The sequence below is a fragment of the Mustela lutreola genome, chromosome 11, assembly GCF_030435805.1.
Source record: "Mustela lutreola isolate mMusLut2 chromosome 11, mMusLut2.pri, whole genome shotgun sequence".
Lineage (NCBI taxonomy): Eukaryota > Metazoa > Chordata > Mammalia > Carnivora > Mustelidae > Mustela > Mustela lutreola.
In genome coordinates, this window is record NC_081300.1 from 46,968,431 (window position 1) to 46,982,513 (window position 14,083).

General features: G+C 45.8%; 1 protein-coding gene across 3 annotated transcripts in view; it reads right to left on the reverse strand.

The window, feature by feature from the left end:
* Positions 1-287: 287 nt before the first annotated feature.
* The window catches only part of LAMA3 (laminin subunit alpha 3), a 263,581-nt gene continuing 249,785 nt past the window's right edge, over positions 288-14,083 (reverse strand). For all 3 annotated transcript variants that reach the window (XM_059140351.1, XM_059140352.1, XM_059140353.1), the window contains 7 exons: positions 13,030-13,213; positions 10,901-11,041; positions 5,540-5,699; positions 5,304-5,434; positions 2,996-3,089; positions 1,597-1,716; positions 288-846 (listed from right to left, as the gene is read on the reverse strand). In XM_059140351.1, the coding sequence (XP_058996334.1) occupies positions 701-846; positions 1,597-1,716; positions 2,996-3,089; positions 5,304-5,434; positions 5,540-5,699; positions 10,901-11,041; positions 13,030-13,213 (976 nt within the window). In that variant the 3' untranslated portion in view covers positions 288-700. The remainder of the gene's footprint in view (positions 847-1,596; positions 1,717-2,995; positions 3,090-5,303; positions 5,435-5,539; positions 5,700-10,900; positions 11,042-13,029; positions 13,214-14,083) is intronic.

Here is a 14,083-nt window from a genome sequence, read left to right on the forward strand (position 1 = left end):
AACCAAAGGGAAATAGAGGTTCATTAATTCGGTTTGTCAGTTATTTAAAAATTTTACGAATACTGCGTGTCTCCCCAGTTGGACTGCGTACTCATTCAGGGCAGGATTTACTTCTTGTGCCTGATTATATGTCCAACATTGGGAACACAAAGTACCTCATTGCTATGTGCTTCATGATTATCTGCAGAAAATTATGTTGTAGGTAGCATGCCGAACATGTGCTGAAGAATTAGTATGATTAACAATGCCCATCAAGCCATTGGTTTAATGCTAATAAAACATCATCATTTAAAGAATACACTGCCTTTATTTAACCCCATAAGTTATAAGCCTTAACACATGTACAATTTGGGTGTTTTTAAAGTGCTTTAAAAGATATTTATTTTTTTTTTAACCAGGTGGAAGATAAAGTTCTTTAAAAGACATTTCATTTTTAGTGGAAGAGGAGATTACCAAAAGCGTGTAATAATTTGTTCAACATCTGTGAGAAACGGGATTTTTATATAAAATACACATGGGGCACTGAATGCCCAAATGATGAGTACGTGTGGTCAGAATTTAAAATGAGACTTGCTAGCAACCTCATCTAGAAGGTGTCTTAAGTCAAGAATGATCCTGTGGGGAGAGAGGGAGGTGTGTTGGGGAGCTGTGCTCTTGGAGGTCTAGTGCGTGGCTTCCCCTGTTGTGTGATGGGTTTGAGTTAGTGATGAGGACAGCCACTCAGATTGACAGTCCCCTGGATGTCCAGAGCTTCTGTGACAGGGATGGGAACGTGGTTGACTTGAATGTTCTTCAGACAGCCAAAAAATGATTCCCACACTGGGAGCTTCAGGGTCTTCAAACCAGCTTCAAGAGAAAAGAAGAGGCATTCAGTGGGTAATTCATTCTTTCAAGTGAATGTACCCAATTTAAAAAAGAGTCTTCTTAGAGCTCAAGGGACTGAGGGACTTGGGCCACCTGGTGGCCTCCTCCTTTGAGCTGGTACCCCACACCCCCACCTGCTATGATCAGTCAACAACAAGGCTATTCTTTGAGTTCTTCCAAGAAGCTGATTCCACAGCCCAAATCAATAGATAATAACTCTGAACTCCAGTGCTTTTTATGGGTCATGGAAGACCCATAAAATTAACAAACTATTTGGAGGAACATAAAAGAAGGAAGAATGACAAAGCTCCTTCCAGGCAGAATTCCAGAACCTGCTTGCTCCTCTCATTCTGGCCCCCCAGAGCTTAATAACTCACCAGGAAATCTAAGCAACTTATGAGAAGAGACCAATTTCTTAGCCCCTTTCCTGATTCTTTGCTGATACCAGACTTCCAGGTTAACACAGCCTTGTAAGAGGGGCTTATTATAAGTGATAGGCCTGGGACAGAAGCAGCAGCAGGAATGTGGCCTGGGCTATACAACATGCCCATTGCTAGCAATTGAGTTTTCCCATGTGTTGGAGCAAAGGGCTTCACTGTCTCCACCGTCCAGCCAACTGCTGCTCATCTAACGACCCCTGGGCTGGGGCGTTGGATTTGCTGGGCTAAGACGGATATGTTAAGAGCTGACGTGGGGCAACATGGGTGTAGGAGAAGTCAAGACCAGAGTTACCTGGGACACCTCCAATGTGTAGTGGCTCTCGAGTGTCAGCAGGTGGGAAGGGGAGCCGTCCAGCTGTGTAGCTGTTCTCTGCATCCAGCTCCAGGTGCAGGATGTGCTGTTTGATGGTGACTGGGGGGGAAAGGAAGCTGGTCAGGTCAGTCACCCAAGGAGAGCCCTGCCCAATATTTAAAGTCTACGCTAGTGTGTCACCACCGGCTTCTGCTCAACTCATTCCGTGGGAGCGCTGCTGGTAGGAATTCAGTCGACCTAGACTCAAATCCAACTAATTTCTCAATGCCAAGGGGGTATTTAGGTATTCTGCATACATTACAGAATTCAATCCTTAAATGCATCTGTGAGGAAGATATCTCACTCTTCTTTCCGAGAGAAAAGACTATGACTCTCAAGGCATTGAGGAGCCTGACAGGACAGTTACAAGTTGAATGGGTTGGGATTCCGAGCCCCGTCTCCAGAGGTCATGTTTATTTCATGTGATCTTAGCTTCTTTCCGGGAGACGCTGACTTCTGAAACCTGAGTCGCTTTTTGACCCTCCAAATAAAATTCCTCCAATGTTAACAGTCGTCCCTAATCGCTGTGGAGTTAGCATTCCAATTAGACAAGCAGACACTAGCTTTTTTACAAAAGACATTTTAGCCAATGCGCTTTAATGTATCTCCAAGCTCACGCACACAGGTTACTCATAAAACAGCAGACTGGCTGCGGGAGGCCAGGCCCTTCTCCACCCAGTGGTAAGTCTACCTCCCTTGCAGAAAAAAAAAAAAAAAAAAACCACACAAAAAAACTCCAGCCCAACAATAAACTTTAACAATAGTAAGAGCAAATACTTACTGGGCCCTTGCGACATATTGGACCCTGGGGGGCACTTTGCATACATTATCCCGTTTGATTTTCACCCTGGGAGGCGGAGGTTACTTTTTTTACCTCCATTGTGCAGAGGAGGAAACGGAAGATAAAGAGCAATTAAGTGGCTTGTTCAAGGTCACTTAGGTAAAGGCCCAAACTGAGATTTCCTCTTTGTTCTTTTTTCTTTCAGAGCCAAAATCTAAATCACAATGTTATACTGCCTTGTAAACAAACAGCTTATCAGTTTTCCGAGCTCAAAAAAAAAAAAAAAAAAAAAAAAAAGAAAAGAAAAAACTTCTCTGTCGACGACAGAGGACCGAGGACGGAGCATGGGTTGCAATCACCCTGAACTGCGTCCTCACTGCTGGGGTGGACTGAGGATGGTGGTGTTCGCACTGTGAACCCGGAAGGGGGTGGGGGGCGTAGCTGAGCTCAGCCAGACTCGAAGGGATTGAGTTGCTGACGAGGCCTCAGGGACATTCAAGTCCAGATGGAAAGGGAGACAGCTTCAGGGTGTGAACAACAGGCTACTGGCCATCATACCTGTCACAGAGTGCCACCGTCCATCACACAGAGACCGCTTTGGTGTGACCGATGCCAAGATGCCCCCTGCCTCACTGTCCACAGAGGCCGTGACCTGGAACACACAGGCATTTTCCTATGGCCTTCAGAAGGGCTGGTGGAGTCAACTTCCCAGGCTTCCTGCCTTCCCAGCCCCTGCCACCCCGCCAGCTCGAAGCACTTTAGACGTAAGCCCCCTCCCACACCGGGAGATGATGTGGGGGCCAGCTTTGCAAGAATCTCTCTGCTGCACCCCTCCCAGACGAGCAAGCTGCAAACCCCGGGGACCCAACCTGACGTCGCTGCCAAAAGCTACGAGCCCTGTCCTCCCAGTCCAAACCCCTCCTCTGGCAGGCTCCACTCAGAGGGCACTGGGTAGCATGGTAGAGCCTTCTCAGCTGTTAGCATGTGACAGTGGCAGTTTAGAAGGATGTGAAATTTGGAAGGCAAAAATGCTGGCTGAGGCGTATACCCTGCTGCAAGGCCCCGACAATGACAATAATTCCATGAACGCACGCCTTACAAGGGGCTCTTGTTCAATGAATTCAGCAAGCTCATGGATTGCATTTGTACTGGGCACGCGCCAGGGGTCAGGTCCTCATGCTATCATATAGAATCCTGAATTCCCCCTGAATTCTGGGCCAGGGCCAAGGGCTGAAGCAAGGTGAAGGAAGGCGAGGACTAAAATCAGCAAGCTGGTAACTAATTTGCATTTAATTTGCATGTAGCTAGATCGTGCTGCCAATTCTCAGGCAATTTTCCAGCTAAACAACGTCACTGCCCTTACGGAGGTCATCAGGTCTCAGTGTTTGTGTGTGTAATGATTTCCTCTCTAGAAGGCCTCCTGGAGCCCCTCCCGCTCCCCTGAAAAGCCGGCCTTCTCTCCAGGCCAGCCAGCAAGGGGCTGCTTGTGCCTCTGGCCTATCTGAGGCCTTGCTCACACTTAAATGCCACATCACAAATACAAAGTGTTCCAGGAGTTTGGGCTGTTTTATCTTCTTCTGGGAGTTTACCCCTCATGGTTAATAAGCCGTGGAAGGGTAGAGGTGAAGGGAAATGGCATATTATGGCTAAATAGAAAAACACAGGCCCCAATTGGAGCCCCCTAAACCCTGTTACCAGACCAGGGCTGAATACCTAACCTAAGTGACCTTTCAACCTCCCCCAGAAATGGAGTCTTAATAGATCAGTCAGGAATTTTCTGAATAGCACCCATGACATTATAATCTGTCATATGGGTCTTCTTCATTCCCTGCCCTCCCCAAATCCCACCCCAAAAGTTAGGTGAGGTAATCCACCCACTTAGACCCCCTGCCCTTGCCCTAATGGAAGGTGACCTTGCCTGGAAGAATCTTTTCTTTTCCTTTGCTTATGACCGCCTTGTCCTACCCTCGCTCCTTCTGTACAACTCCTCAGAGCTCCCCTCTGCTTGCTAGATGGGATGCTGCCTGATTCATGACTCGAGTAAGGTCAACAAGATCTTCGAATTCACTCAGTTGAATTTTTGCTCTTTAACATTATCATGATTTGCTCTTTGCCTTGAGGTCTTCCTGGAAGGATTTTTTTTTTTTTTTTATAAGAGTTTTTGAAAAGGAAAGAGGTAGAACCTGGTGGTGAGAATAGGATATTGACCAGCCCCATGAGGGATGGGCAGGAGGGAACAGTAGAAGCCTATGCGGAAAGAGGAGTCCAGTTCAACCCAAAGGAAGCCTGGGGGGCAGACCGAGGGGCCACCCTGGCTGCGGGGGCCGCAGAGGTGGGTGGGTGGTGTTGGGACCATAAGGGAAATCCAAAACTGACTCCGTGGACACCAGGCCATGGGCATGGGCATGACACGGTGTAGATAGTTGTTGGGAACATCTATTCCATGACTCCTGGTACTGCCCTTATGAGGAAAAGTGGAGATGTGACAAAGGTGAAGGGGAGGAGAGGAAAAATGGACATTTATTGACTATATGACAGTTTCTATTCTCTTGATAAAAGCCCTAAGATATCAGCATTATTACCCACATTTTAAAGATAAAGAAAGTGAGTCTGAAGTAAGTTAAGTAGCTTCCCTAGGGCCATGTAACTTAGTGCAGCAGGTAGAATTTGGCCCAGCTTGTTTGAGTCTTCCCAATTTTAAAGATGATGAACAGGAAACACGACCAAATGATTTGCTAAAGGAAAACACTAAGTTAGCCCCGAAATCAGGTCTCTTAAAACAAGATGGAATCCCGCTCCCTCACAACACCCCCCACTGCGGTCTCCAGCAATGAAACCCACAGACCCTGTCCTCACACGTGCGCACCTTTCCAGCCTCCAGATAAACACATAAGTGCCTCCCTGGCCGACTCCCGACGTGTATTAGGATGCCAGTAAGGCTTCTTGGGCGAATGCTGAAGACCAGCTTAAATTCGGGCCCCAACAGCACAGAGTTAGCTTTCAAAAGGAAAGAAAAAAAATTAGTTAAAATATCATAATTCAAGAAAAAAGGATCGAGTTCTTCAAACTCCAAGACCTAAACTCTTCACAACTGACCCTTACCTAGGACAACATGTCCTCCTTCCTGGGAGAAATAAATGCCTTTCTCCAAAGAGCCACCCAAGCAGGGGGACACACCAACACTCAGAGAAGGGGTGTCCAGGGGTTTCTGATCCAACTGAAAGTTCCTCAGGCATCCCACAAAGCTGTTTTGGGGGAGACTCTGCAAGAAGAAAAAAGCAAGCTTCATTAAGTTAAGCCACACTTCCCAGAGACACAGGGGCAGCCAAGGTTAAGGGCAGGACACCTGTCTGCAGAAGGGGACAGGTAGGGGGATTCAACCATCCTCCCTGAGTCAGGTGGGCCTGACGGTTTCATTTGGCTTCCTGTCCTCACTGCCAAGAAAAGGCTGCACACCAGCTGTCCAGTGGGTGGCTGAAGTCTGAGGGGTCACCTGCGTGCAGGAGGCAGGGGTGGTGGAGGCTGCTGGCCAGTGCTGGTCAGGGACCTGACCCAGGTCTGCAGACGGGGCTACAAGAGGGGAACCTTGCCTTATGGTGTCCACATCTCACCGTCTCTTTGCAGGTGCAAACCCCTTCTGATAGTTTCGTGAGCCTATGTGATTGCTTAATGCAAGGCAGCTGACTGAAAAAGAGGCCAAAACATTCCAAAAATAATAAAGTGTAAAAAAGCTTCCTACGTTGTTGGGCTCAGTGTACCACCAACAAATCATGAACGCCGTGGAGTTAAAGGAAGACACGAGGCCCAGCATCGGGGGATGCGGACAGCACCTCAAGCAGTATCCAGAAGAAGGGCTCCTCCCTGGAGGGCCCAAGGATGTACCTCTGGGGATTCTGTGATCCCTTAAGTTACATACCGGATATTCTCTGCACATTTTTCTGGGGAGAAAGACTGTAACTTTCAAGAAGTTTTCAAAAAGAAATGGAGGACTCACTGAATAAAATCCTTAAACTTCCTTCCAGAATAAGTGCTTTTAGGACCCTGGAATCCTACACAACAGATGCAGGATAGGCCAGTTTTAAGACATGGTGACATTAGAGATGCATATTAGACATAGTGTCAGTATCAACGGTAAACTACCCATTGGACTCACAATGAAATTTTTAGTGTCTTAAGATTTACCACCTAATCCAATGAAGAGCCTGTCTCTGAAACCAAGCTCAGACCGTCCAGGGGAGGTCACCCCCTAACATTGAAGCCCTCGGGGCCGACCGCAGATTTTGGTGATCAGAAGAGACGGGGATTGGATGTTGCCTGCCCTCTGAAAGGTTATGGAGGAGAGAGTAAGCGTTGGTTTGCCACCTCAAGCGGAAGGAATGCTGCAAGGAGAAACTTGGTTTGTAAGCGTGATGCAATGGAGTACTATGGGTTGTGCCTTATATTAGGATCCTGAGTCTGACGTATCCAGGACCAAAGAGTGCCCATATTGTGCTTCGGAATAGCTACCCCAACCTGTGACCTCGATGAGAGGGAAATGGGTACAGAGGTTACAGAAAAGCAAACATTAACATTGAGGGTTCTCTTTGGCAATTAATGTTTTCTATTACATATGTACTATATGCTATATCACATATATATTACACAGTATTATACACTATCCATTATATATAATGCACATGTAAAGTTACATGCAGTATTAATATAAACTGATTATATAACTATATTATATGTTATAAATATATATGCATATTAAATGTATAATAGGAAATAAAGCAAAACAATATTTTATGACTTGCTGGGGCTTTGACCCAAATCCCAGTGCAAAACTCAAGTGGACCAGGCTGAGCCTATTCCCAGGCTGAGACACGGTGGCCAAGGCGAGGTCAGCCTGACCGCCTAGAATCCAAGTTGCCTGAAATTTCCTCTTCGAATTAGGCCCAGATTTGGGTCTTGGGCCTTCCTCCCGCACTGTAAGCAAGCATCACGGCAGAATGGGCCAGCAGCCCCCAGGGAAGGGGCAAGAGGGGCTGGGCTGGGGCAGCACGTTCAGGGGAGGGTGGTTCTAGGCCTGAACTGTGCAGACGGCCACCTTACTTCACTGTGTGGGAGCAAGAGACAAATCAGGGAGAAGACAGACAGCTGGGTGTAGCACCCCAAGTAATGCAGATGTAATGGGGGCTCTGCTGGTGTGGCAGGAGAGAGGAGCAGCAGGGTGCCCACCGAGCTCAGCCCCGGAGCCAGGGCCACCTCGAAACCTTTGCCCTTGACAAACGTCGCACACATCCCTGCTTCCCGGGACAAACGGACTTGTCTCTTTCCCTTAGCCCCAAGTTTTCCTAAATTTGGTTCTTGAGATAATTTTATTTCAGGCACCAAATAACATGAAAACACATATTCACTTACCAAGTTTGTCCATTTTCACTTCCCTTTCTAACCTTCTGATTAAGACAAGGAACACATTCTATTTTTGCACGAATATGTCTTAAATGCCACTTGTAATTATGCACGATGTATCGATCGGTTGTCAAACTCTTTTTTCTCCAAATGAAGGGAGCATAGCCACACTATCTGGCCAGACTTTAATAACACTATTTTGTGTTTAAAATCACTATTATTGGGGTGCTTGGGTGGCTCAGTAAGTTAAGCCTCTGCCTTTGGATCAGGTCATGATCCCAGGATTCTGGGATCAAGCCCCACATTGGACTCTCTGCTCAGTGGGTAGCCTGCTTCCCCCCCTCTCTTTGCCTACTTGTGATCTCTGTCAAATAAATAAAAAAAAATTTTTTTAAATCACTATTATTATTATATATTCATAGGTAAGTATATATATTACTATATATTTTATTTTATATTTATATATCTAATATAAATATACAAATATATATTAATATACACAATAATGTTATATTATATTATTAATACCATTATTTTGTGGTTACCTACTCTTTATGGCAAAAAATATTGGGTTTCCATGCATGGGGAGACAAAAATATGTTTTAAATAAACTTAACTTTGGGGGTTGTGGGTGGCTCAGCTGATTAAATGTCCCACTCATTTTCAGCTCAGGTCATGATCTCAGAGTTGTGAGATCAACCCCTACCTCTGGCTCTGTGTTGAATGTGGAGCCTGCTGAAGATCCTTTCTCTGCCCCTCCCCTCAACAGCACATGTTAAAAAAATAAAATCAACACAACCTGTGAGTTGACCAAGAGCAAGCTATAAAATAATTTTTTTAACCTCTGTTTGGCAAAGATGCTGAATGTGACACAAATTGCTAAAGTCTGGAAAACAATATCTTAATCAAAAATCTCCATCTATAATCTAAAACCTATGTTTGTGCATTTCCTGGAAGAGAAACTGACAGATTCGTATTTATAAAGCCATGGAGAAGCCCTAGATTCATTCCTTCAGGCCAGTGTGTCAAGCTGAACCTTGAAAGTGAAGGGTTGGGAGGGCACCTAGGTGGCTCAGTTGGTTCAGTGTCTGCTTTCAGCCAAGTCATGATCCCAGAGTCCTGGGATTGAGTCCTGCACCGAGCCGTGTACTGGGCTCCTTGATCAGTAGGGCGCCTGCTTCTCCCTCTCCCTCTGACTGCTGCTCCCCCTGCTGTGCTCTCTCTCTCTCTCTCTCTCTCTCTCTTTCTCTCTCACTATCTCTCTGTGTCAAATAAATAAATAGAATCTTTTTTTCTTTAAAAAGTGAAGGGTTGGAAAGGGGGAATATTCTCTGTGGGCTTTAGACATCAATTAGGGATTTTATTTTTTAAAGATTTTATTTATTATTTATTGGACAGAGAGAGGGAGAGATCACAAGTAGACAGAGAGGCAGGCAGAGAGAAAGAAGGAAGCAGGCTCCCCGCAGAGCCGAGAGCCCGATGTAGGGCTCCATCCCAGGACCCTGAGATCACGACCTGAGCTGAAGGCAGAGGCTTAACCCACTGAGCCACCCAGGCACCCCTCAATTAGGGATTTTAAAAATTATTTAAAATATTTTGAGATTCTTGAATACTTTATGTAATTATAATGATTAAAATGTGAGACGTAACTGACATATAATATTTTCAAGTGTAAAAGCATAGTGATATTCTCTCTCTCTCTCTCTCTATATATAAATATACGTATTTATGTATATGTATATAGTGGTATGATCACCACAATAAGTTTAGTTAACATCCATCACTACACAAAGTTACAAGTCCCTTTCTTCTTGAGAGGAGAACTTTCTTTGCAACTTTCTTTGATGGACTTTCTTTGCAACTTTCAAATATATAATACAGTATTATTATTATTATTAACTATGGTCACCATGCCATACATTATATCCCCAGGACTTAATTGTTTTGTAACTGAAGTTTGTGCCTTTCCACCACCTTCATAATTTTATTATAAGGTGAATTATTTTTCTATATGGTTCTAAAGCATAACTATTTTTTTGTACCAAATGCTCCCCATGCTAAGTGTAGTAATGATCCGTCACCACACAGTTATTACAGTATCACTGACCACAGACCTGCTGTACTTTTCATCCCTATGACCTATTTATTCTACAACTGGAAATCTGTATCTCTTAATCCCTTTCTCCTATTTGGTCCCTCCCCCACCTCTCCTTCTGCCAACCTCCAGTTTGTTCTCTGTATTTATGAGTCTCTTTGTTTTTTTGCTTGCTTGTTCGTATATATATATTTTGAAGATTTTATTTGACAGACAGAGATCACAGGTAGGCAGAGAGGCAGGCAGAGAGAGTGGGGGGAAGCAGGCTCCCTGCTGAGCAGAGAGCCCAATGGGAGGCTCGATCCCAGGACCCTGGGATCATGACCTGAGCCGAAGGCAGAGGCTTTAACCCACTGAGCCACCCAGGCGCCCCGCATATGTTTTGTTTTTTAGAGTCTACATATGAGTAAAATCATATGGTATTTTTCTGACTTATTTCATCTGGCAAAATAGCCTCTATGTCCATCTCTCTTGCCATGAATGGCAAGATCTCATTCTTTTTTATGACTAATGTTCCTCTGTGTGTGTATGTGTGTGTGTATCACATCTTCACATCTTTATCCATTTCTCTATCAGCGGACACTTGGGTTGCTTTTATGTCTTGGCTACTGTGAATACTGCTACAGTAAACACAGGAGTGTATATATCTTTTGGAATTAGGGTCTTTCTTCATTTTCTTTGGGTAAACTCTCACCAGTGGAATTACTGGACTGTATGGAATTCCCATTCTTAATTTTCTGAGGAAACTCCAGACTGCTTTCCACAGCAGCTGTACCAATTTACATTCCCATCATCTGGTCATAATGGCTCCCTCGTCCCCACATCTTCACCAACACTTGTTATTTCTTGTCCTTTTAATAAAAGCCATTCTGACAGCAGTGAGGTGCTCTTTCCCGGTGCTTTTGATTTGGATTTCCCTCACAATTAGTGATGCTGAGCATGTTTTTGTGTGTCCGTGAAGGGTAACTACTTACCTTTGGCTTCCCCGAGGGAGAGGATCCCAGGTAAATGGGTACTCTGAGGCTGACGGTGGAATTTCCAGGCAAACTTCCCTCCCGGACCCTCAGACCATCCACAACCAAGTGCCCCTTCTCTCCATCTTGCCCAAACACCACCTTAAGAGTAAAGAAAATATGTTAACATGTTTTATCTTTGACAATTGGTGATGCATTTCATTACTGATCACAGGACATTTTTTTAAAACAATGTTTTTCTGTTTCTTCAAGGAGCTTTAAAAAGTCAGAAATTTGGGGGCTCAGCCATTAAGTGTCTGCCTTTGGCTCAGGTCATGATCCCAGGATCCTGGGATCAAGGCCTGCATTGGACTCCCTGCTCAGTGGGAAGCCTGCTTCTCCCTTTCCACTCCCCCTGCTTGTGTTCCCTCTCTCTCTGTATCTCTGTCAAATACATTAAAAAAATCTTAAAAAAGAAATCAGAAAATTTTCTCCATACTTTTGTCATCGTCATCATGATTTTGTGAGATCATGTTAGATACTGAATAGAGGAAGCTAGAAAAGTGAGCTTTTTTTTTTTTTTTTTTTTTTAAGACTTTATTTATTTATTTGACAGAGAGAGAGAGAGAGATCACAAGGAGGCACAGAAGCAGGCAGTTGGGGTTGGGGGGGGGGTGGGGAAGAAGGCTCTCCGCTGAGCAGGGAGCCTGATGTAGGGCTCGATCCCAGGACCCTGGGATCATGACCTGAGCTGAAGGCAGAGGCTTTAACCCACTGAGCCATCCAGGCACCCCCAGAAAAGTGAGTTTTACAAGGATTCCTCAGTGTGCCCGGGTGGCTCAGTTGAGCACCAGACTCTGGGTTTGGGCTCAGGTCATGGTCTCAGGGTCCTGGGACTGAGCCCCACTTTGGGCTCCACGTTCAGTATGGAGTCTGCTTGAACATCTCCCCCTCCTTCTCCTCCCCCACTTGCATTCTCTCTCTCTCATATAGATGGATACAATATTTTTTAAAAAATCCTTTGGCAGGGCTCCTGGAGCAAGGGGCCAGTGGCTACTTTTTAACTAACAAGGGAGCACCTATTTTCAACTCTTTGCTAAAAGTCAAGACCCCTGGGCTCTACAGTGCATTCTGCCATCTCACGGCTATGAGACCTCTGCCCTTTACTCTCTAGAGCAGTGGGCTTGAATGTCTGGCAGGCAACTCAACCCTAGGAGGTTCACAGCAGAACCCTGACTCTTGCCCAGCTCTAAACTGCTCCTTCCCAGCCCACATGCCCCTATTCCCCATTTTCTGTGTCTCAGTAGCAGTCCCTCTATTGTCCCAATTGCTGGTCCCAAATCACAGGACTTGATATGGACCCCTCTTTCTCTCACGCTCTACATGCGAGATCCTTCAGCAAGCCCTCTCGGTTTGGGGTGCAGATGCTAGACAGGGTAATTTTGTCCATGTTCCCTGTGGCCTCTTGAAGCAAAGGCAGTGGCATCCATCTGGCCACTCATCCCCATTTTAGCTCTTCAGTTAAAGACAGCTTTGAAAATATCCACCTGTTCATGCAATGCTCGTTATTTAGTTGAAGAGTCTTAAGAAGCTTCAGAGATACTCGGAATAAAATCCAACTCCTCACCTTGGCTGCAACACTTGTATGATCCGGGCCCTGCCTCTCTCTTGAATTCCAGCTCTTATCCTTTCTTATCCTGTATCTCTTACCATCTGGAATGCCTTCAGGCAAGATCTGAAAAGCTAGGGATGTGAGTCTTGAAGCTTGTGTTATGCAGAAGATATTCTGGGCTCAGAAAGGAGCCCCAGAGACCTGGACATTATCTTGACAGAGAGAAATGGTCCAGGCAGCAGGGATGGGAGGGGGAGGGGACAGAGCCAGGGAGGCATGGTGGGGACTGAAGAAGCAGTGAATCGAGCCTATCTTGGCATCGAGACATTGATGCACAAGATCCTTGCACGGTGTACACAGTGGTCTTCATGGCCAAGGTGCTAGGGTGCTTGGTACCTCTGAGCACACAAGCTCTGTCTGTGCTGAGCTCTGCAGCTAGTAGGCGGCTGAGACGCCTGTCCAGGTTCTCCACAGGGAGCTCCATGGCAATGGGAGCTTCTCACACAGCCCCCGCAGCCCCCACAGCCCCGGCGCTTACCGTGTGCCACTGCCTATCGTTGCATTTCTCCTTGCTTTTGAGCTTCAGTTTCTTCCCGTCTGCCCCCAAGACAAAGACCAGGCGTCCCTTTGAGAGGTAAAGAGCCATATAAGACTGCTGAGTGCCCGTGAAGAACACGAGGCCTCTGGAAGAAGCCGTCTGCACATCCACAGCAAACCGTGACCTGTCAGGAAAATAAAGCAACAGGCAAAGAAAGAAAGAGAGGTTTTTAGTGTTTTCCTGAGTCCCTGAAGCTGGAAGAGAGGGTGAGGCGCAAACACCCCAACCCTCATTATTCAAATGAACAAACCAAGGCATGTGCTGATTAAATGACTGATCTCTTTGAGAATTTATAAAAGCTGTATGTGTGTGCAGGGGGTGAGGGGGCATCTGGAATAACAAGGATTTGGTTCAAGCATCAGGTAAGCATTTTCTTTCTGCGAGACATATTTAACACAGAGGCAGAAACGTATGGAGCCACTTTCTCCCACCCGCCTTTCTATTTCTTGGACCTTAAGACCCCACCTAGGATAGAACAGGAATTAAGCAAGCATCATGCAGTAAAAGAAGAAAATGAAATACTCCTTTGCATGGTGGTTCCATAGCGTATGCACATCTGGCTGAGCAAGATGGACTTTGCACGAGAACTTACGTTCACTCTTTTACCCACCTACCCATGCATCCAACAAATACTGAATGAGTATGCAGCATGTGTAAAGGCACTGTGGTGAGCGCTGGGAATGCAGAGATGGAGGTTTTGCTCTTAGGTGTTTCTGGTGAACAGGTGCACTGATAGCGGTGCCTAAACGGCAGCATGCAAAGGTAGTGGGGGATCCTGGTATCAGCAGGCTGTTACCACCCACTCCTTGGGTTGACAGAAGGCAGAAACTTGGTCTCTCCTGCTAAAAGCTGTATCCCCACTGGGTGCCTCATACACAGCAGGCACTTGACAAACAGTTGAGTGGAATTAAATAATGGAATAATGATAAATGGGAAACTTGGAGGCGGTATCAGGAAGTGGAAGAGAAAACGACACTGTCACTTCTCTTTGCTT